Source organism: Taeniopygia guttata, chromosome 1 (assembly GCF_048771995.1).
Source record: "Taeniopygia guttata chromosome 1, bTaeGut7.mat, whole genome shotgun sequence".
NCBI classification, from domain to species: Eukaryota; Metazoa; Chordata; class Aves; order Passeriformes; family Estrildidae; genus Taeniopygia; species Taeniopygia guttata.
In genome coordinates this window covers 91,741,997-91,764,316 of record NC_133024.1, presented here as the reverse complement: position 1 = coordinate 91,764,316, position 22,320 = coordinate 91,741,997, and the positions used below count along the sequence as shown (strand labels likewise).

The 22,320-nt window shown below is 38.9% G+C and overlaps 1 protein-coding gene across 3 annotated transcripts in view; it reads right to left on the bottom strand.

The window, feature by feature from the left end:
• Positions 1-22,320, bottom strand: part of COL4A1 (collagen type IV alpha 1 chain) — a 119,540-nt gene that overhangs the window by 12,947 nt on the left and 84,273 nt on the right. For 2 of the 3 annotated variants that reach the window (XR_012057492.1, XM_072933668.1), the window contains exons 25-44: positions 19,340-19,531; positions 18,330-18,498; positions 17,887-17,979; positions 17,698-17,802; positions 16,125-16,222; positions 15,676-15,826; positions 15,227-15,340; positions 14,655-14,822; positions 14,024-14,113; positions 13,293-13,442; positions 10,461-10,559; positions 10,281-10,370; positions 9,311-9,450; positions 8,319-8,449; positions 8,139-8,215; positions 7,272-7,370; positions 6,711-6,761; positions 4,619-4,804; positions 3,844-3,977; positions 417-489 (exon numbers count right to left, since the gene is read on the bottom strand). Coding sequence is in view for 2 of the 3 variants with exons in the window: in XM_072933668.1 (XP_072789769.1) it covers positions 417-489; positions 3,844-3,977; positions 4,619-4,804; positions 6,711-6,761; positions 7,272-7,370; positions 8,139-8,215; positions 8,319-8,449; positions 9,311-9,450; positions 10,281-10,370; positions 10,461-10,559; positions 13,293-13,442; positions 14,024-14,113; positions 14,655-14,822; positions 15,227-15,340; positions 15,676-15,826; positions 16,125-16,222; positions 17,698-17,802; positions 17,887-17,979; positions 18,330-18,498; positions 19,340-19,531 (2,410 nt within the window). In the remaining variant the exon portion in view is untranslated. Of the gene's footprint in view, positions 1-416; positions 490-3,843; positions 3,978-4,618; positions 4,805-6,710; positions 6,762-7,271; positions 7,371-8,138; positions 8,220-8,318; positions 8,450-9,310; positions 9,451-10,280; positions 10,371-10,460; positions 10,560-13,292; positions 13,443-14,023; positions 14,114-14,654; positions 14,823-15,226; positions 15,341-15,675; positions 15,827-16,124; positions 16,223-17,697; positions 17,803-17,886; positions 17,980-18,329; positions 18,499-19,339; positions 19,532-22,320 lie in introns of all 3 variants that reach the window. The other variant, XM_030280344.4, reaches the window with a different exon arrangement.

The following is a 22,320-nucleotide window of genomic DNA, read 5'->3' as shown; positions in this document are numbered from 1 at the left end:
TGTATTTTTAATACATCTGGTATTTTCATGTACATGATGGTGACACTAGCAGGAACATATGTAACAAGAGAGACATACAGAGCTCACTTCCTCAAATATAGCTATAACATTTAGCAATTCTCAAGAAAGATTCCTGAGGAATCTTGAAGATTCTTGACTGGTAGCATCTAACAATCGATTTTATATCCATCTCTTAAAGGAAGTGCACATTTAATTGTAAAAAAGAATAGGCAAGAGAAAAAAACCTTAAGAAAAATCTCAATGCTTTTGTATGTTTTTTGACACAGCTTTCAGTGTCCTGTTCAGTAATTATTAACATTGAGTCAACATTCTTTGGGCATTTCTTTTGATAGAGGAAGGATGTGAAAGAGACATTTTTGCATACTTTTCAGGAGTATGTTAAGTTTTCTCCTCACCTGGAACACCTGGAACTCCTGGAGGACCGAGATCACCCTTTGGACCAATATCTCCTGGCAAACCAGGACTACCCTGCATAAAAGAAAATGTGAAATATAGTTATCCTACACTATTATGATATGACTCTCAAGTAGGCTGTGTCTTACTGGAAAGCTATGAAAAAAATAAAATATGAGAAATCCATTAAATTTAAGAAATGGTCATTCTCTCCCTTGACTAGCTGAGAAGCTTCTTCTACAGGAACAGGAGTGTCACTTTGCTCTTTCTGAACTATTTTTTGCCTTACAAGGATACCAGACCAGAATGAGATCCTACTTGCACTGCAGCCAGTAAAAAGGTTCTCAAACATAGACCATATTATTACAAAAAACATCTGTAAGCACAAATCTCAGGAGATACTAATTTCAGTGCAGTCCCAGCAGGAGGTTGCTAGTTAGATAATTAAATGGGGAAATTCTATCAGACTTGAAAACTTCTACATTCACACATAGGATGAAATTAAATATGCTCAACAATTTATAATTCTCTGCAGATTTTTACTTTTCAACAGGGCTAAAACACTCAAGGACTTAAAACGCTTCAAACACAATGGGAACTCCTCCTTCTGCCTTCACCATTCTAACTGTAGCCCTGAAATTAATGGTAACAAGTTCACTGTAGCCTCACTTCAAGGAAAACCAAGACCCTTTTTCAAAAGACACTGTAAATAGTCATTCAAATGGCTGCCAATTTCCTTTTCTTCTTTTGTCTGTTGCAGATTATCTGCAAGAAGCTTGTAAGTATAGTTTAGAGTTTCTCCCTGACTGATTTCGTATGACAGTGATAGTTCACTATATAATAAAACATGGAACACAGGTGGAGGAAAGAAATAAAATCCCTTTGCTAAATAACCAACCGACCAGAAGATGGAGATGTGAATTAAACACCCAGTGAAAAATAATACCAACAGTAGAAGTCATCTTATCATATTTGCAGAGCAATAGAATAGGCACACAGGAGTGATTTTTCGTTCAGTGCAAGTTAGATGTTTATATTAAGGTGAGCAGAACAACAAATGTCTAATTCTTTTCACTGATTATAAAGGGAGAAGAGATGACTAGTTCAAAAATGGATGCCAGTTAAACTTCCAAAGACTCCAAAGTTAAACAAAAGAGATGCTACTCTCAAGAGTGCTAAGAAAGGCATTAATGAAGTAAGATTCCCTGGTTTCTTCTAGTCACATGGTCACAGTATAGAGGATTGTTTAAAGAAATGGCTGTCTCTTTGTATCATAATACATGAATTTCTGAAGCCCAAACCAGGAGGGCTAACTTTCATTCTGAAAGCACTTATGAATTCGTCACATTAAAAGAAAGGGGGTTTTTATATATATATATATATATATATATATATATATTAGGTTATAATCATAAAAATATTTATAAGAGGAGTTTATTAGAAGCTTTACATCAAAATATGCTTTCTGTAACAGTATGCATTTCCTAAACTTTTCTTTCGCATCAGATACAGCTTGATAAACAACTTTTTTGGATCTGTTCCAAACAGAACAAAATTATTTCAGGAAAATGTTTCTTCTCCCATTTCAACACTAAAATGAATAGGAAAAAACCCATGAGATTTGCATTTCACAGTCTGATCTCTGCATTTACTTTCTTTGGATACAATTTTTGGACAGGTTGTGTCACTCATGTTGCAACAAAATCTCCATTCTGATATAGGTAACCATGTGCCTGGAGACCTGTATGATCAATTGAGCCATAATCAGAGCAGGAGCCTGTGACACTGGGGACATTAGAAACTCATCTTAGTATGTACCACCAGAGGAAGCTTAATATTTAATATTACTCTCACTGCAGCATTTCACACTGAGTTAACAACCCCCTACTATGAATTATGACTCAAGAATAGTGAAATATTTTTTCTGATTGAAGGCACAGAATCAAAACCCTTAGGCATTTCCCATTCTTTCTCAGCAAACAGTCTCAGAATGGTATATCAACCAGTGAAAATCCTTACAATTTCCTGGGGTATAGAAATTTAGCTCTCTGCAAAAGTAGTGCAAATTATTAAACCAGGGAAAATATACTGGAGTGTTATGCTGGAATGTACTACCTTCAAAGCTGGTATGGTATGGTACAGTATGGTATCAAATATAAAACGGTCTGAACATGGAAACAAAACCTTGATGTCTCTGTGAAGTGACTCCTGGATGCAGAAAAAGATGCACTAGATCTTTGCATTATCAAGAATAAAGTGGACCTTTAAAGTCCTCCATTTCATATCAGGACCTTATTCCTGAGTATTTCTTCCTTTTGTACACTAGGAATTTTCTCATCCTTTTTTCCATAAATATTATTTTTATTGTTGTTATTGTCCTTTTTTTAATAGAATCATTAAGATTGGAAAATATTTCTAAGATCGTCAAATCCAACCATTAACCCAGTACCACCATGTTCACCACTGAACTAAACACCTCAAGTGTTATATCCACACATTTACACTTCCAGGGATGGTGACTCCATCACTTCCCTGGACAGCTCGTTCTAATGCCTGACCACCCTTTCAGTGAAGAAATTTTTCCTAAAATCCAATCTAAAGCCCCCCTGGCATAACCTGAGGCCATTTCTTCTTGTCCTGTCATTTATTACTTGGGAGAAGAGACCAAGGCTACAATTTCCTTCGAGGACTTTTAGAGAATGATAAAGTCCTCTCTGAGGCTCCTTCTACTCTGGGCTAAATGATCTCCATTCCCAGAGTAGTAGGAAAGAAGGAATGAAAAGTTAAAAAATAGACCATATTTTTCAGTATGGAAAAAGGGATCATACACCCTGAGAGAAAGAATATAGAAGGCAAACTATTCTGGGTGACTGTCCTATTTCATTCTTGCTAGTATACTGAAAAGTGACTATTTTAGGCCAGGGAAAATGAATAATATATGACAAAAATGTATTAATAGTATTGCCTGTTTGTAGTTCTAAATCATCAGCAATATTTCATCACTGACAGTACTGAAATTGCACTTTATTTGAGAGCCTTCATAACAAAAGCAAACAGTTCAGGTATTTTCAGAAGGCAATTTACCATGAAATACGCAGCCTTTAAAATTAACTACTAATGCATTTATCAGATTTATGGATATGCTTCAGCCATCCTGTACTGTTAAGACACTGTAAATTATATTTTGGGTGTTGTATGTTACCACTCACTATCTATAAATTTCTAATAAGTTAGTTAGCTCACTGGGGCAGCCTTTCCAAGGAGAGCACTGGAATGTTTTCAAACTGATTTTACATCATCAGAAGTGAGTCCAAAGGCACTTTGAACACAAAATATTATTGTTTTGAACACGAAACTGTGTGATTAATATATCCAATAATTACAAGAACCAGCTTTCAGCAAATCTGGAGTGTAATGAAAGTAACTTACTGGCAGTCCTTGGAAACCCGGATCTCCTTTCATTCCCGGACCCCCAGGAGTCCCTGGCCAGCCATTGCTCCCTTGCTCTCCTTTGGCCCCCTTCAGACCTGGAGGTCCTGGTGGCCCTGTTGGACCTGGTAAACCTAAAAACCAGAAGAAAAGAGTATTTAGTAGAAAAATTGGCTTACAGCAGTATCTGATGGAGGACAAACAGCGTCTACAGATGGACAGAACCAAAATAATTGTTTTAACAATCCTTATTTCAAGAAAATAAGTAGGAGAATCTGTTGCAAGGAGACTTCTCATCCAATCATCTCTCAGCCTGTAGCTGATAGAGGCAGTTTTCCACATGTGCAGAACAAGTAGATAGTCCATCCTCAGGCATAAACACGCTAAAGATATTTTGTAGCTCTGCTCCACTCTCCTCCTTAGCCTCTAGCACAGGCCACTGCCACGGAAAGGCCAAGCTGGCTCATTTTTAAATACATTAACCTCCAGGACACAGGAACATACATCTCCAGATGCCTCAAAAATGTAAATAAAGTCCATAGGGAAACATGGAAATGGGAGGCAACCTTCTCAACACTAGAAAGATTTCTGGACAAAGCCAGCTGCTTGAGGACATAAAACCAGCTGTTCTAGGACATACTGCCAAAACTGCCTGTAACAAAGGCTTTTCCCTGACCTGAGAGAAGAAGATAAACAAAAATGTGCAATACTGATTGTATTATTAATTAATTAACTAGGTGAGCCTCGATGAATAGCAATAAAGATGAAGAATTACCTGGAAGACCAGGCTGGCCCTGGGGTCCTCTGTCTCCTTTGGGACCTTCAATTGCACTTCCCGGTAGCCCAGGAAGACCTTGGCTGCCTTTAGGGCCTGGTGGACCTGCATATCCTGGTTCCCCTTTCAGGCCTGGGATCCCTGGACTTCCTGGAGATCCTGGAAAACCCACTTCGCCTTTTGCACCTAAGATTTGAAACAACCACAGGACACGATTAGAGAGACTATCACAATCACTTAAACCTTCTGCCATATTATCCACTCGTAGTAAGCTTTATTCTTTCTGAAAACACTGACCTTAACTTTATAGATTTCTATAAAAACGCAAAATTTCAGGAAAACTGTATGATTCTTCACATTACGATATAAAATATGAGGAAAGTAGTTTGACTGACATACATTTTCTTATCTAAACTCATCACTGGGCTATTTTTAGTCACTTTTAAAATAGATTAACATTCAGCATCCCTCTACCACTCCTTACACAAAGATTATAAAGCCCCCAAACCCTTACCCCACAGCAATTATTATTGTCATAGCCAAGTAACGGATGCTGTGCTTGACTAAGCACAAAAGGTCTCGCTCCTGGAGAAAAATCGAATACTTTTTTACTAAGATCTAGATTTAGACCCATTGTACTTACTTTCCAGCTTGTATAAATAGTTAACAGTTGCAATTCAATCTAGTTTTAGATTGAGCAAAAGAATACAGAGTAACTGGTATAAGTACAATAATAAAAAAACCCAAAATGTATAGAGAACACTATCCCTGACTCTCCACTTGAGCAGAACAAGGTTTTTAAATCCTGGACTTGTTTCTTTGGAACTACCAAAGAAATACCTTTAGAACACAAATCATTTAAGTGGAATATATATTTACTCTAAACCCAGATATTTTTAAATGAGCTGAGCTGACAAAATGAGAGATGTGGAAGGCGAGAGAAGTGTTCGCATAATCTAGTGCTCTACATGCCTACCAATCTATGGTCAGAAAATTTGCTACGTCTATTAAGTTCTCTAACATTAGGGCTTTCACAGTAGTTAATGACTGTTAATTAGTCTGAGATGGTAAATAAAATATATTCTGAAATTCTGGTTTATCACTTTGGATTGTCCAGACAAGTTTCCTCTATTAGTAGAATGAATGAGTGAGGTAGGGCATTGATATTTAAAGCTATGTAAGTTCTTCAAAGTCTGCCATGTCATGTTAATTTCATGGATGGACTAGTTGAATTGTTTGTGCTTTCCACAATGGAAAATTGTGGATGGCTAAAATTGAAAATTCCTCCATTATACACAATTTTATCAACAGCAGTTTGACATTTCTTCAGTACTATATCTATTGCAGCCTAGTGTCCAAGATATACTTATTTCATAAAATGGAGCATGGTGCATTACAAATACTCTTGAACAAGCACTCACTCAAGCCAATGAAACCATTCTCACAGCACAGTGTAGTGACACACTTTTCAAAGAACATAAGGGGACTTGAATTTTCATAGTCATGCAGCTATACCCAAGCTATTAAGTCCTGAGCCCAGGTAATAAAAATTTTCAGTGAAATCTCACCAGGACTCTGCTATCTTTTACATCTCTGCACCATGCTCCTGTGCATAGCTTAGACATGCTCTATTGAGATATAGTAGATAACTATTTTAGCAATTAATACACCTGGGCTGCAAAATAGATTCAGGCAAAAAAATTACTACAGTATCCTGGCCACAAAACCACTGCCTATAGCTGTCTGGTGCACAGAGCCTCACTAAATTTTGATTCTTGCAAAATTAGTAGGAAAACAGAAATACTTGGAGTCAAAAGCACAGCACACAAATATGAGAGTTATTTATATTACCTCATCACACCACAGCTTGCAGTGAATTCCACACTATGAATAATTACCTATTTTAGGGTATATCTAACTCCAAGATGTTGCCACTGTAACAGAAATCAGTATTTGAACCTGTCAGAGCTTCTGCCTGCTCTGAGAAGGCATAGGATGTAAAAGAATGAAGTAGAAAGTATATCTGCATTACAGAATTACGTTTATAGTATGTTGGGAAGGAGGTTTAGAATTGTTTAAGTACGTGTTTTACCTTTATCTCCCTTTGCACCAGGAAATCCTGGAAGTCCCCTGCCTGGAAGTCCTGCAGTACAGAGACAGCAAAAAAGGAGAAGTTGGAAAAGTACTTACATTTAACCTGTAATAAATAAAACTTGATTATGCAAATACAAACTCCAAATAAATGGCTTATGCAAAAGTTCTTCAGGGCAGAGGCTGTTTTTGTTATGTACTGGTATTGTATTTAGCACAATGAGTCCTGTATGACTGAAAACCCTACACAAAGAAAAGGCAAGGCTGCTCCACTATTTCACAGCTAAGTTTCAGGCTGAAATTAATACCAAAACACAATTCTTTAAAGTGTTACCAGCCTTTGTGAAAGAAATTCTTTCAATATTACATTGATTAAACACAGTTGCTCATCTAAATGATCACACTGCAATGCTGGATGATCGTAAGACACCAATACTGACTTTATTTTCTAAGGTTTCATCCAAAGGACTCAAAACCAGTACACACCTCTACCAGCTATTCTTGTGCAGCCTGTGTCTGTGCATTTTCATACCATGGGAACTGGAGATGACAGTCACAGTACCTTGTTCACCCTTTGCACCAGCTGCACCTGGAATCCCATCATAACCTGGTTCACCCTTCTGACCAATGGTACCAGCAGGACCCGGAACACCAGGTTCACCTGAAAAATCATTGGCATTTTCATTTGAACTATGACGTTGGTTTTTTTTTTTTTGTTTTTTTTTCCTCTCATGAAAAAATTTACTTTTTCTTTTGCTCCCACAGAGAGCAAGCAGATATTGCATGATGCCTTTAGTGTGACTTTGCACTGAGTTTACTTCTGAATTAAATCAGTTTGAGACAGGGCTCAAGTATTAAAGATTTTGACACAGCTCATTATAATGAATCTCAGTGAGTTTAGAATGCAGGACCTCTAGCAAAGTCTTGTGAACAGCAGTCCATTGTCCCATAAAATGATGTGTCCTGCAGCCAAAAAACTGAGAACAGAAGACTCCAAGATCAAGAATGTTCATAACAGCAATGGATTTATTCTCTTCCAGACTTATTTCCTTTCTAACAGCAGTGAAATGATGATAATGTGGTGATTCAGGTTTGGGCATAAAGATCAACTGAATTGTTTTTAAATTAACTCAGAAACAACAGAAGTAGTGGCTGTAATAACAACTGGTCTTGTGGAAGGTGGTAAAATCTATTCCTCTAACAGTGCAAAAGAAATATAAGCCCCCCATTACACTGACTCATATTTATCTAGGAAATATGTCAATATTGTCAAGCAATGTCTTTTTTGCTTTTGAAATGAACAAATGCACTGAAATATCTGAGCAAAATTAAATTAAATTAAAATTTTGTTTTATTCACTGCCTAAAGAAACAATATTTTAAGTTTCCTTTGGTGATTTATATATATATTTTTATTTTTTTTTATTTACCTGGTTCTCCTTTTAAACCTGGAATCCCACTTAAGCCAGGAAGTCCTTTTTCACCCTTTTCTCCATGGCGGCCAGGGCTTCCTAAAGAAAGGAAGAAAAATGTGTTTCCATGTGGGATATTTTACATAATTTTTACTTTATTTTTTCACTGCAGTTTCTGTTTTGTAAAAGCATAAACACTTGCCTGGAAATCCTGCCATGCCAGGGGATCCTTTGGGACCTGGGGCACCCGGCATTCCAGGAATTCCTGCACTACCCTTTTCACCCTTATCTCCAGATACACCTGGACTACCCGTTCTTCCTGGTTCTCCCTAGAAGAAGCAGAACACATAAATCCGGACATTAATTCAGAAACAGTTTTTTCTGTATGTAGTGATAGATGTCACCCCTCTTATCCATCTGAATTTAAAGAATTACATTGTTTTTCCACTCCTGAACAATGTAATTTAGGATTAAATTTGGTGTTAAATTCTACTATCAGAGCTTTTTAACTAATCCAGCAATTGCTTAATACCTACATATGAAAATGAGCAGTCTTCTATGCATTTTAGGATGGCTGTACAAAGTCTTTTCAAAATTAGCATTTTAACTTATTACACTTCATCATCTTAAAAAAAAGTATTTTTTTGAGTCCTCAGTAAGCTTGCTACCAGATTAGCAGGTATTATTTTTAGCATTTTTACTTATAAATTCATTATAACTGTCATTGTACAGCTAGGAAAAGGAATATGAAACAAATTAGACTCCTATTAGATATTATTAGAGATTAAATTAAACTTTACAGATGGTATTAACACAGTTCACTTTTCAGTAGTATCTGAACACTGTATAGTATCTTTGTAAAAGTACAGTAACATTATTTTAGTGTATTTTCTCTGATCGTAAAATGCCCTTTTTGCATTATTGACTCGTATTTTTTAAGGTTCTTCCCCTTCCCTACATTTCTAGCACTGTGAATTAGACTATTTTGAGGAGAGATAATAAAAAAGAACACTGGAAATACTGGTTCCATCAAATAGACTGCATCTAAACCTGTACATATGCACACCTTTCAAGTTTTTCATAAGGCAGTTAAATTAGCATAATAGAAAATATAACAAAACAGTTTAAAGGCCAACAGCATCTTTTCAAGTGCTTGGTAGAGATAACCAAATCTTTAGAGGTATAAATACCTTCTCACCAGGAGCCCCTGGAAAGCCAATTCCGGGAAAACCTGGTGCTCCTTTGTCTCCTTTTTCACCTTTTTGTCCAGGGAACCCTGGTGTACCTGGTGAACCTGGTACTCCAGGAAGACCCTTTTCTCCAGGTGTTCCTAGTAAAGGGAAGAGAAAAATGGGTACATCAGAACCAGTGGTACCCTCAGTGATATTTCAGTGTTGCTTTAGCTATTCAGAACTATAAAAGTAAGTATATTTTTCTTTTGAGATCCACTCTCTAAATGGGACTTTTTATGGGATGATCAACTCATAGAAGACAGTCATAATCTTGGATTCAGAATAAATAAAGATTTTGCTAAAAATATGAACTGAATAAAACTTTATTTTTATTTGAATAATTTCTAATAGTAGTACAGTAACAAAGTTAATCTTCTACTGCATATGTTTTCTGTCTTCTTTTACCATTTCAGACTTTCACTTTAATTTCCTAAATATGCTAGACAGAAGGCCATCCCAATGGAGACAAAGTTTCCATGTTGAGTTATAGGTTCTTCTCCATTTAATTCTTTACCAGTTCCTTCCACAACAACATTATTCCCAGACCCTTACAGTTCATAATTGACACTCAGTACACAGCAACTCACCAAACCTTTTAGAATGGGGAAAATACACAGGAAGCTTAACACAGTTCACAGAATATCAGAGACAGACTAACAGGCACCACTCAAAAAACTGTCTGCCTGAAACAAATATAGAAAACCTAAAGACCCAGCTAAAGGATTTGCATGTACAAACTCAAGAAATCATCCTATTATTTGTATATCAAAATAGGATTGAAAAGAAATGTCCCAAAAGCCTAACATTCAGTCACTGCAAACAGTGCAATTGTTTAGTAGATCTACACCAACAAATATTCCATAGTTTTCTCGTAGTGTTCTATATTAACTTGAAGAAAAAATAAGAAGAAATTCCTAGCAATCAGTACCTGGCAGACCCATTTCACCAACTGATCCTTTTTGTCCTGGAACTCCTGGATCCCCTGGGTACCCTGGGGGGCCTTGATCGCCTTTTGGTCCTATGGACAACAGAGAAATTAAGAATCCCATAGTTAACAAGGTTTAAAATACCTGACAAACAGTCTGTCTGCTGTTAACTTCAGACATACCTGGTTGTCCTGGAGTACCAGGTTCACCATCTCTCCCTGGAATTCCTGGTTCTCCATAATCCCCACGTATCCCTTTTTCTCCTGCTGCTCCATGGTCCCCTGGACACCAAAAAGAAATACACAGTGAGATCAGTTTTATTACAATTTACTATAATTACATATTATAATCCTTCTAGTTAATTTTGATCACTGTTGCTTCTCTCTGCTGAATAAGAAAATGGCTGAGTAAAACACAATTTTCCAATCATTAAACCAGTACTGAGAAAAGGCTGAAAACTATTGCAATTTTATGGGTGTCTGTGCAAATTACAGAGCAAGTTATATCTATAAAAGAAATTGGAATGAATGTTTGTTTGAGTTAGATTAATTAGTTATTTGAAAAGTGGCCGACAGATGTTAACAGAAATTATTGATTTGACTGTTCAACTCTCTAAAAGGCACATGTGAACAACTAGTAAACAGTCAGAAATTTGCTGTTTTCCCTGTTTCATTTAATGTTAAAGCACCTTCAGAAAGCTTGATCTCTTACTGACTAGTGTGCCTCTTCTCCAACTTTATGTCCGTGCCTAGTGGTCATAAACAATTCTGTTAGCTGAAGGACGACAGTTACTGAAGATAAGTCACTGAATGTTTTGAAGTAAGCAGCTTTTATTAAAAACATTTCAAGATGTCTAACCCCAATTTTTTTCATTAAGCATCACTGATAATATGCCATAAAAATTCTGCATCTTCTCTGCACAGTTTGTATTTTGGAAGCTTCTAAAAGCATTACAGTGATATTCATGTCTGGAAGAATGAAGGCAGCCAAAAGATCAGCAAGGTATGGAGTATAACTAAATTATTTTTCTCTGCTGGTACTAAGTATCTTTTGGTTGGAGAGGATGAGATAAGAGCAGAAATTTGCAGGCTGGGATCTGTTTGGAACCCACTCTTCCAGGCTGCGTGAGCCAGGCCAATCTGTAGATGGCATGTGGTCAGGAAAAGGTAGAGCATAGAAGTTTGCAAGCATGCATTGTTAGTGCTGGAGAGATTAGTAAATTAGAAACCAAAGGAATAACCATTTTAATTTCTCAGCAAAGGTTTCTTTATTTGCATGTAACAAGCGTGCTTAATTTAGGTTTCTAGAAACAACATAAAATCAATCATCTTACATGCCAATAGTAGATAAGGAAATAGTAAAAATAACCTATGTGGTTTTAAGACTTTATATACCACTCTACATATCAAGATCAGAAAAAAATAAGAAAAAATAAACTAGATGAGATCTTTATAGGCTGGGAGCTTCATTAAAAGTAGTCTCAGAAGCTGCATCTCAGCTGAAGGGCAGATGTACTTCTCACTTGCTGATGCCCTCCCCTGCAGTCCCTGGCTGCCCAAACTGCAAGGCAGTACTTACCCACATGCCCAGGTTTCTCTGAGACCCAACCAGAACACGTGAGCCCAGATCTCCTTCTGACAATTAGCCAGGACATGGAGATAAGAGGTAGCTAAGACTGGGATACTCTCCTGTTTCCACAGTTCAAATACAACATAGTATAGTTATTAGTGATTCACTGTCAAACTGGAAAGGAATCTGCCCTAGAATAGACTGATGAAATGTACAGATACTCTAAAGGAAAGGCTCAAAAAGAGGACAGGATTAGACTACAGAAGAGTTTTGAAGAGTTGGAGTGAAGCTTGAAAATCATCACAGTGAAAATCAAAAGGCATAATGCACCTTGTGTGTGATAGAAGAAGTCAAAAACACACATACAAAATGAAAAATTATTACACAGGCAGTAGTCCAGAACTAAGGGACTAAGAATTATAGCTAATCACAAACTCAGCTAACTATTGTTTCAAGAAAGGGAAATTTCATTCTAGCCAGGCCTGAGTTGAAGTACTTTGCTTATTTCAGCAATGTGCACTCTTACAAGGATGCAGCCAAATTGGGGAGAAATCAGAAAGTGTAAAAAGAACAATAATTGTTTCAGAAAACATGATATGCTGTTAAACCCTGAAGGACTTGGCTGAGGGAAATTCAAGACCACAAGATCTCAGTAGTTCCCTTCTAAGCTCAACACCTCCATTTTAACAAAAAAGTTATCATTTATTAAAAACTCTTATGTTTTTTAATAAAAAGTAATTTATAGTAAGAAGAACAAATATTAAAAATATGCAAAATATAAACAATTATTTCTTTGAAAAGAAATACCAGAGAGAAAACTATTTCAAACCACTAATTTATCAATTAGCAGTTAAACTAAAAATCCAAAAATAATGTATTATCTAAAAAAGCTAACAAATCTATAACCATGAAGTTTCTGAACAGAAAACTGATTCCTTTCTCCTGCATACTTCCAGATATTTCTAAACTGACATAAGTTCATCTGTTGGTATCAGTGATATAAATGCATTTCTTTCCTGAGTTTTCTTCAGGTCACAAGAACCACGTGTCAAAAAAGGCTGCTCACTTTTTTTCTTATACTATCAGTTGATCATCACGGCCACAACTGTATGTTTTATATGAAAGACAGCTTTTCCCTTCTGGAAAGCTCTAGTTTTACTCTTAAAATTTCTTTTCTTTTCAGAGGGTCTTGTGATTAAAGAGGTATAATCAATTATAAAAGGACAAATTGTACCTCTTCTATTCAAACAAAACCCTTCTGCTCTGTGATTAATCTTTTTTTCTATAGAGTTGAAAAACACCAGAAAAATATCTATATTTGCTATGTGAAACTCTTTATTTTAAAAACTGTTGCCTAAAACTAACACAAAACTGAATTAAAGTACTGCTGCTTGGTAGTATATGAGTGTTAATTCCACTTCTTCACAGTTAAATAATAAAGTTACCTTTTTCTCCTTGATCTCCCTTCTGGCCTTTGAGGCTAACCATGTCCATGTCCATTTCTCCAGGTTTTCCTGGGAGACCAGCTTCACCTTTATCTCCTTTAACACCAGGATCACCCTGTGGTCCAATTACACCTTTGAAGCCTTGACTACCTATAAAGAGACAACACTGAATGTTATAGGGGCATATACAACTTTACAAGAATATTAAGTAGACAACAACAAACTAAATTATCTATTTATTCAGATTTTGAGCACCAAAAATCATGTTCTGGAACAGCTCCTATGACTTTTTTTTTATACTTCACAATAGCTCTGTCAGAAAGTTGACATATTTTTCCCACTTCACAGCCATTAATTTTAGATTCTTGAAACAGTAAGGACATGAGTTTTGCATTAATATAGAGCATTATCTGAGGTTCTTCATTAAGACCTTCCTACTGGCTTTTCATAATTTCAAATTATGTATTTTTCTTGGAGTAATACCTATAGCAGCCCCAAACCTAGCAAACCCTTATGTTCTTGAAGAATGGATCAAAAATCATGTTTTGGTGGCCAAACTCATGACTGTTCCTAGGATATGGCCTTTTAAACTATTTCTAACTTAGAGAAAAGTCACTTGACATAAACGGTTCCTTAGGCCAAGAATACTCCTTATCTTTGGTTATTTCCCAACTTCTGTTGGGGAAAATGTGGGGTCTGAAATTTTTATTTTGAGAAAATCTCTCTCTTACCTTTTTCACCAGGAAACCCTCTATCTCCAACTGGTCCAGGAGTTCCTGGCAATCCAGGAGTTCCCATAACTCCCATTTCTCCTTTGGGTCCTGAAGCCAAAGGAAAAGAGTGAATAAAACAAAAATAAAGCAAGCAGTGTAAAGAAATACAAGAAGCAGAATTATTAACTGCCTATCATATTAGGAGTTGCACTACTTATGGAAAAATGGGACAAAGAAGATAATTAAAATAAACAGCCCAATAGAGAAAACAGTAAAAACAGTATTATAAAAACTAGTTTGTAATGGGTTTTTGACAACTTCTTAAAATTTCCTATGAGAGCAAACAATGCTGTCACTAACAAAGGCATTATTAAAACCATACTCTGTCACTAAATCTGTGCAGAATAATCCCCTTTCATTATTACAGGAGCAAGGCTAGTTCCTTCAACCTGCTGGATTTGACCCATGAAAGGACTTCTGCAGCAACATTTCAGCTACATGTGCACAGAGCTGCTTTACTGACATCAGTCCATGCATTTTCCCAAGCTTGGGCTCTTTGATCAATTCCTAACCAAGTGAAAGGGTGGGATACCACAACTTAATAAAACAGCTGTCAAAGATGCTAATTTCTGAGGGACAAGGTGTTTACCTGTTGATCCTTTCAGTCCAACAGCCCCCTGTGGACCTGGCAGGCCAGGTAACCCCACAGAGCCTGGGACTCCTGGCTGGCCCGGGCTACCTTTATCCCCTTTCGGTCCTGGCATATCTAGACCTGGGACACCAGGGAAGCCCCTTTCTCCTTTTACTCCAGGAAATCCTAGAAAAAGCAGAAGATACAGGATTAGTCCTTAACAAAAAACAAGGAAAACCATTAATATGCATATTTGACCATGTCCACCTGTGATTCACAAATGACATGGCACGGAGGATGAAGATTCAAAGGCAGACAGCAGAACCAGACCTCATTTCCTAAGAGAGGCTTTGAACCTGTATCTATTACCCATAAATGACCCAAGGAGACCAATCCAAATGCCAGCAATCCTCCCAGGAGGCCTCACCCTGCATTTTGGACTGCGTGGAGGCAGCCCACCATCATGTCCCCCCATCTACCCCCATCAACTTCACACTGCAAAAAGTTCTCAAGCAACACTTTTACTCGTGTTATCTACTTATGCAAAAATTCTGCTCTTAAGCAGCATCATGGGAGTATTCTCCGCTCACCTGGTGGTCCCTGGGGTCCTGGCTGCCCAGCAGGTCCTGGCAATCCTGGAGGGCCCAGCCCCGGTGCACCTGGAGGGCCCTGTAAGCCTTGGAGACCTGGGAGACCAGGGTCACCTGCAGGGAGACAAGAGAAATATAGACCAAGCATTCTCTGATGCTGTTTGACATCTTGCTTGCTGAAGATGCCAGACAAGGTGCTTTGGAAGCACATGGCCAAGGAGACTTCATTGAGCCACCAACACCTCCAAGCCTGGGTTTGGATGAAGGGCTGCTCTTTGCTGCTAGCATTTTCTGCTGGTGGGTGGTAGGAAAAAACAAGACAGGAAAAGGGCAATTCCCTGAGATATCAGTAGGATATTTCAGTAATGAATAGACTTTTTGCTGCTTATGCAGAAGAATGACTTAAAAAGAAATACAAATACAGAACTGTATTTTTCCAGTGACATTACCTCTGAATCCCTGCTGTCCAGGTATGCCTGGAAAGCCTTGCTCGCCACGTAAACCAGGCAGTCCCGGACTTCCCTTTTCTCCAGGTATGCCAGCTGGGCCAGGGGGGCCCGGCAATCCCTTAGGACCAGGTAGACCTACACCAGGTTCACCCTAGCCAAAGAAACACAACAGATTAGGAATCAACACACCAAAACCAAGAAATCATTTATTAAATGTATTTAAATCACGCAGTATAGGGCATATGTACCGATCTCTATACATGACTTCAGGGGAATATGCCCTTTAAAAGTGTTAATGACAAGCATTTATCCATCTGCTCTGTCCCCTTGTGTGCACAGTGGGAAACATAAAATGAAAGGCAGTTTGGCCAACTTTTAAAGTTTTTCCTTGCACATGTTCCTGTCAATATGAGGAGTCACAGATAACAGTATCAGCAGCTGACATCTACCTTTTGGCCTTGTAAACCTGGAACTCCTGGCAAACCATCCAGACCAGGGGTTCCTGGAGTTCCTGGCAGACCAGGTGAGCCAGGCTGACCTTGGAAACCTATAAAACAAAGAAAAATGAAACAATAGTCACATCATTACCCTCTCTGTCTGTAAGTGACCTCTGCTGTTTAAGCATCTAAACTGAACTATACATAGGGATGTGTTAACCAAGACCTGGGTAGTCAAACTTCTAGGCATGCCAGTATACAAATGTCCCAACAAAGATTCAAACACTGACTTTTGTGCAGCAGTTGGCTTCTGAAGAGAAACAACCACCCAGAATAAATAAATGTTGAGTGTCTCCTCTTAAATAAATACCCTTGTGTGTTTATCTCCCATCTCCCTGGTGAGAAACATCCTGCAAAACTGGGTTCCCAAAGTCTTCTTCACAAAAGGCAACTTCATGTGTGCAGCATCAGACTGAGGGATACACAACAAAGCCCACCTGTGAATCAACACCTTTTGTGCACTCTATGTCTTGTGACATGCTCTACATGTCCTTCTGAGGGCTTCATACAAAAGGTTTCTATGCCAGAACTAGCACATGAACTGCACCTTGAGAATGCAAGAAGGAATACCTACAACATTCTGCAAGTCCCTTAAAGATAGCACTCACTCAACATCAGCACACACACAACAAATTTCAGACAAAGCAGGCAGAAATCCAGCTTTTAGGCTAAGACACCAGAATATCATTGGGCAGAGCTGAGTTCATGGAAGGGTCCTTTAAAGAAATATATTTAATGTGTCATTTCTTTCATCTGACATCAAAGTGCATACAGGAATTCTTTTCCAGATACAATGGGCCTTTTCTGTTCAGGTCCCAGTGCACTCTCACAGGAACCAGACATGGTTACAGAGAAAAATATGCCCTTTCTCCTTACTAAATTTCTGACCCTCCCAGTTTATTCATGTGTGGAAACATAAGAAATAATAACAAAGACACAAAAGAATTTTGGTGATTTGGGTGGCGGCTGCAAGTTCATTCATTTATTTCTGAATTAGCAGCAGTACTGTGAAATACATCTTCAAAAAATCCAAACCATTTAGACTGCCTCTAAGCTACTTGCACAGGCTGACAATGGCCATGGAGGGAGGACTACACTTATGTTGAGTAAGCTGGAATTCTAACCAAGGCACTCTCAAGCTGGGACCCAGCAGAGCTGCAAGCTCTGGCCCACAGCTGTTACAGTTACATTAGCATGTTATCTGGACCAACTACACACACAGTGTTTTTCATCTCTCAGAAGGGTCATCTCATCTCATCAACGTCAGTTTCTGTACCATATCACTTTCCATTTTGGCAGTAGCTGTGACACTGTCTGCAGGTGCACCACTGCACTACACAAAGCAAGTGTGCAGCTGAACTCTAATGCTCTCTGGGCTGCTCTGCTCACTGTGACTTTTGCAAGGGAGCTTCATCAGCTGCACCTCCCAAATCCCATGCAGCTATGGCTGGATGACAGTGCAGGCCTAGACCTCCATCCACACTCCAGCTACACCTGCTCTGTTAGATGGATAGCTTTATCTTACCTTTGGGACCTGGAGGTCCAGGGAACCCTATACCTGGCTGCCCAACAGCACCTTTTTCTCCTGGTAGGCCAGGTCTACCTGGAAGCCCAGGATTCCCTTTGTCACCTTTGCAAATAAAAACAAGACAAATGTTAACACAAAGGCTAATTTCTGGGGAACAGAACCATCTTGATAATCAGACTGCTGTACCTTGAGGTCCAGGGAAACCAGGTGGCCCAGGAAGGCCATCTGCCCCAGGAGGTCCAGGGAGTGAAATAGTTCGTCCTGCTTCACCCTTTGCTCCTGTAAATGTAAAGCTATATTAGAGAAAAGAAACTGATGAAATAAAACAAGGGAGTTCTACCTTGACAGCATTATTAGTTCATCCATACCACTACAAGTGACTTGTTATGAAGATTTTTTGGTAGAAGCTTTGTAAAAAACTAGGATGAACCTAAACCATCCTATTTTGCCTAGGAAATCCTTCAAGAAAACCGCCCTCAAAAATTTGCAATTATACTGGTGAAAGAGAAAATTGATTCAAATTAGGAAGTCTTTTTATTTCTGGCTTAAATTCTGATGATCCTCTAGGTTGTAGCATTTAAAGGGTGCCATTTAATTTTTTTTTTTTTTTTAACACATTATAGCATTACCTGGAAGTCCTGGTAAACCCGGGGTTCCAGCAAAGCCTCTGTCTCCTTTTTCACCAGGTAATCCTGCAGTCCCTATCCCAGGAGGGCCAGGAAAACCTCTTTCACCACGCACTCCAGGGAATCCAGGTTGGCCAGGGGGACCACGTTCTCCTTTCAAGCCAGCTGTACCCTAATTTTTGGAAAGTATAAGTGTACTTCTTGCCTTTCCTGGCAAGGCAGAACACACCATCCTCTCTGAATATTTTGTAACTGGGATTTAGCACAGGTATCTGTAATGTTGAAGAAAGTGGATTTTTTTCTATCAAGTTCAATGGAAACAGAACAAGGTTCCATGAGGAACAGCACATGGAGATCACATCTAGCAATGAAGATAACTGTAACATGCAGGCCATGTTTCCTCTGGGAGTAGAGGTGAGCTCCACATTCAGTTCCACATCCACATCAGCTGAACTCTATCATTGCCAGATTTTCATGCATTCGTTTCCACAGAAAGAGAAATATGCTAGAACAGACTTGAATCTTGTCTTCACAATTTCTACTTGGATAACTGCATTTGTTCTATCATCTCCAAATATCAGCTAAATCATTCACACTAGCTCTCACTATCAAGCTGTGAGAAAGGCAGAAAGGATAAAACTACTGTCCATGTCTGAACCTTTTCTCTATAGTCCTGAGAGTATCAAGCCATGTTGAATGCATTTGAGTCAGATTACTTATTTGCATGACTTCTAAAAAGAAATCGTCTGAAAAACCTAGCTCTGAAATTGTCTGTTGTTGAAGAACTTTCTCCCTTAGTACTTCAAGTGAAAATTGAATAATCTTCTGAGAAGAATGTACTACTCAAGGTAAAGAATAGATGTGGAAAAATAAACTAGGCCAATAAACATAAAGCATGTATAGGGCACAAAAGCATATGAGTTCTGATCTGAAAGACAGAATGTATAGCACAATAAGTAAACATAAATAAACACACAGTAGGATAATACATAAACATAAAGAAACAAACATACCGCTGCTCCTTTTGGACCCTGGGGACCTGGAAATCCATCTTTTCCTGGTCTTCCTTCTCTTCCAGGAATGCCTGGTTGTCCTGGGAAACCAGGATCTCCCTTTTCGCCTTTCAGGATAGAATCATAAGTAAAATCTCCAGGTTCTCCTTTTGGCCCAGGGCTGCCCATAAGTCCTGGAGTGCCAGGGGGACCCTGAAATTTCATAAATTTAGATGTCATCAGTTGCCCTACAAACCCTTCAACTATAAAAGAAAGCAAACCTCCAGAAACTGAATTGCAAATCCAAATTAAGGGAACCACCAAGTCATTGACTAAGGAGGTCAAATGAGAATATTTTCCAACACACAGCAGTCTTGGAAGCAGAAAGCTTCTCCCTTGGGTAGTTTATTCATAACATTCAGCAGATGTGAATACATATGTTCAATCATTATTAATATTAATCGACTTTGAACAGCTGACACAGTCAGTTGGTACTATCAGAATACAATGCACATGCTCAAAAAATAGTTTTTTAACCTCTTCTGGAAAGAGATTACCTACCTAATGGTATGCCTACAGGATTTCCAGAATTTCAATTTTTCTCTTACGTATTTTCTAGGACTTGAATGAAATTTTCTTAGCGGAACAGTCTATAATGTCTAGTGACTCAGAGCTACTCATTAGGGCAGTAAAACACAACATCATGGGCAACATCCACTATGTACAGCTCATGTGTACCCTCCACTTCAGCCAGAACCAGAACACGGTCAATGGTAATCTTTCCATTAGCATTGGAGTGTTCTGAATCAGACTCTGATGTTTTGGCACGGCAGTAAGCAATGTCAGCTTGCGAGGCTGGCCTCTATGTAGTTTTTCCAAGTTAAATTATATGCTGGATCACTACCTCGCTGAACTTTGCAGAGCAAAACAAGCTTAAAAGCATTCAGAACAGCAGCTGAACCTTGTCTGACTAAAGACATGAATAGCACTTATGAGGCAATAAAACTAAAACACAAACGTGTGGCAAAACATGTGCCAAGAACAAATGACAGACAGCAAAAAAGCTTAAATACATTAGAACATCTTTTATTTTCTTCCCCGTTGTTTCTTTCATGGATCCCATTGATATTACACTACATTCAGTCACTGGGTAATGCAATTAATCGTGGTGGCAATAGATAAGAAATTCATCTCAGTCAACATTCATTGGCTGAGTTCAGACAACAAGGCTTTATATATACATCAGGGAGAGAAATAGATTCCTTGGGTAATGAATTTATACAAGTTGTTTGGTTTTTTTTTTACTTCTGAAGGTACTCTCTCTCACCACAGGTGATAGACAGAGCTCACATAACCCCAGTGTGTGAAAAAGCCAGTGCACAGGAATGTCACTGACTGACAAGTTATGTTGCCAGAAAGGATCAGCTGTGAGGAAACAGGCATCTTTGGGGGAAAGAGGTCTGGGAAGACTCAGTCTCTCACACTAACAATGGTGTCAAAACCCACATGATGCTACAGGAACATAGATGCTGTGGTAGGTTTTCACAGCAAAAAACCTACCACAGTGTCCACAGGGGCACTTAAATGGACTCTGACTAGGTCAAAATGCAGCTGTGGTAGTACACTGCTCATTTAGGAGTAATTTGTGTGACATTTTAGACAAGTGTTACATTTACAGCTGTTCTGCTTCTGGCCTACTGAGAGTCATGTTGTGCTGCCTCAACATAATTTACAAGTAATCTTATTAGATGCTACCCACTTTCACAGCTTTCCTTTATTTCTTCAAAAGTATTTAACGTTCCTGTTTACTAATTGTGTTTTACAGAACATACTACAGACACTTCCCAAAACCTTCATTAACAATCTGGATGCAGGACTTGAAGGAATAATAAGTAAGTTTGCCAGTGACAATAAACTGGGAGGAGCTGTCAGCTCACTTGTGGGCAGAAAGGCACTGCAGAGAGAAACAAGTCAGAGATGGGCAATCACCAGCACAAGGGCAAGTGCCAAATTCTGCACCTGGGATGGGGCAATCCTGAGTGTGTGGATAGACCAAAGAATGAGAGGCTGCAGAGCAGTGCCAGGAAAGGTCCCTGGGGGTCCTGGTCAAAGGCAAGTTGAACATGAGCCAGCAGTGCCCTGGCAGCCAGGAGAGCCAACCTGTCCTGGGGGACATCAGGCACAGCATGGCCAGCTGGGCAAGGGAGGGGATTGTCCTGCTCTGCTCTGGGCTGGGGCAGCCTCACCTTGAATACTTTTTTTGGTGCCACAATATAAAAAAGACATTAAACTACTGGGGAGTATCCAGAGGAAGGCCACAAGAATGGTGAAGAGTCTGCAGGGGAAGCCTAATGAGGAATGGCTGATGTCATTTTGATTTGTTCAGCCTGGAGAAGAGGAGACTGAGGGGAGACCTCTTATCAGTCTTCAGCTTCCTCATAAGGGGACGTGGAGGGGCAGGCACTGATCTCTTCACTCTTGTGAACAGCAACAGGACTTGAGGAAGCAGCATGAAGCTGAGTCAGAGGAGGTTCAGGTTGGATATCAGGAAAAGGTTTTACATCCAGAGGACAGCTAAGCACTGGAACAGGCTCCCCAGGAAAGTGGTCACAACAGCCTGGTAAAGTTCAAGAAGCACTTGGACAACTCTCTCAGGCACAGGATGTGATGTTTTGGGATGTTCTTCACAGGACCAGGAGTTGGACCCAATAATCCTTATGAGCCCCTTCCAACTCAGCATTTTCTCTTATTCTATGATTCAAAATTAAGCAAAACTGCCACAGTGTGCTGCCTGCTAACATTACATTGCTTACACTACACTAGATGGCACTGTCTCTCTCTCAATATATTTGTACTCACCAGCAAAGGGTTACTGGAACAATTCAGGAGAAGGTCAGGGAATACCTGCATCTGTTTCCTGAGAAATCCTGCTCTTTACCCAGCTCCACTGCTTAGCTTGCTCAGGCAGAAGGTCATGTGTCCCACCGAGCTCTTATGATGGA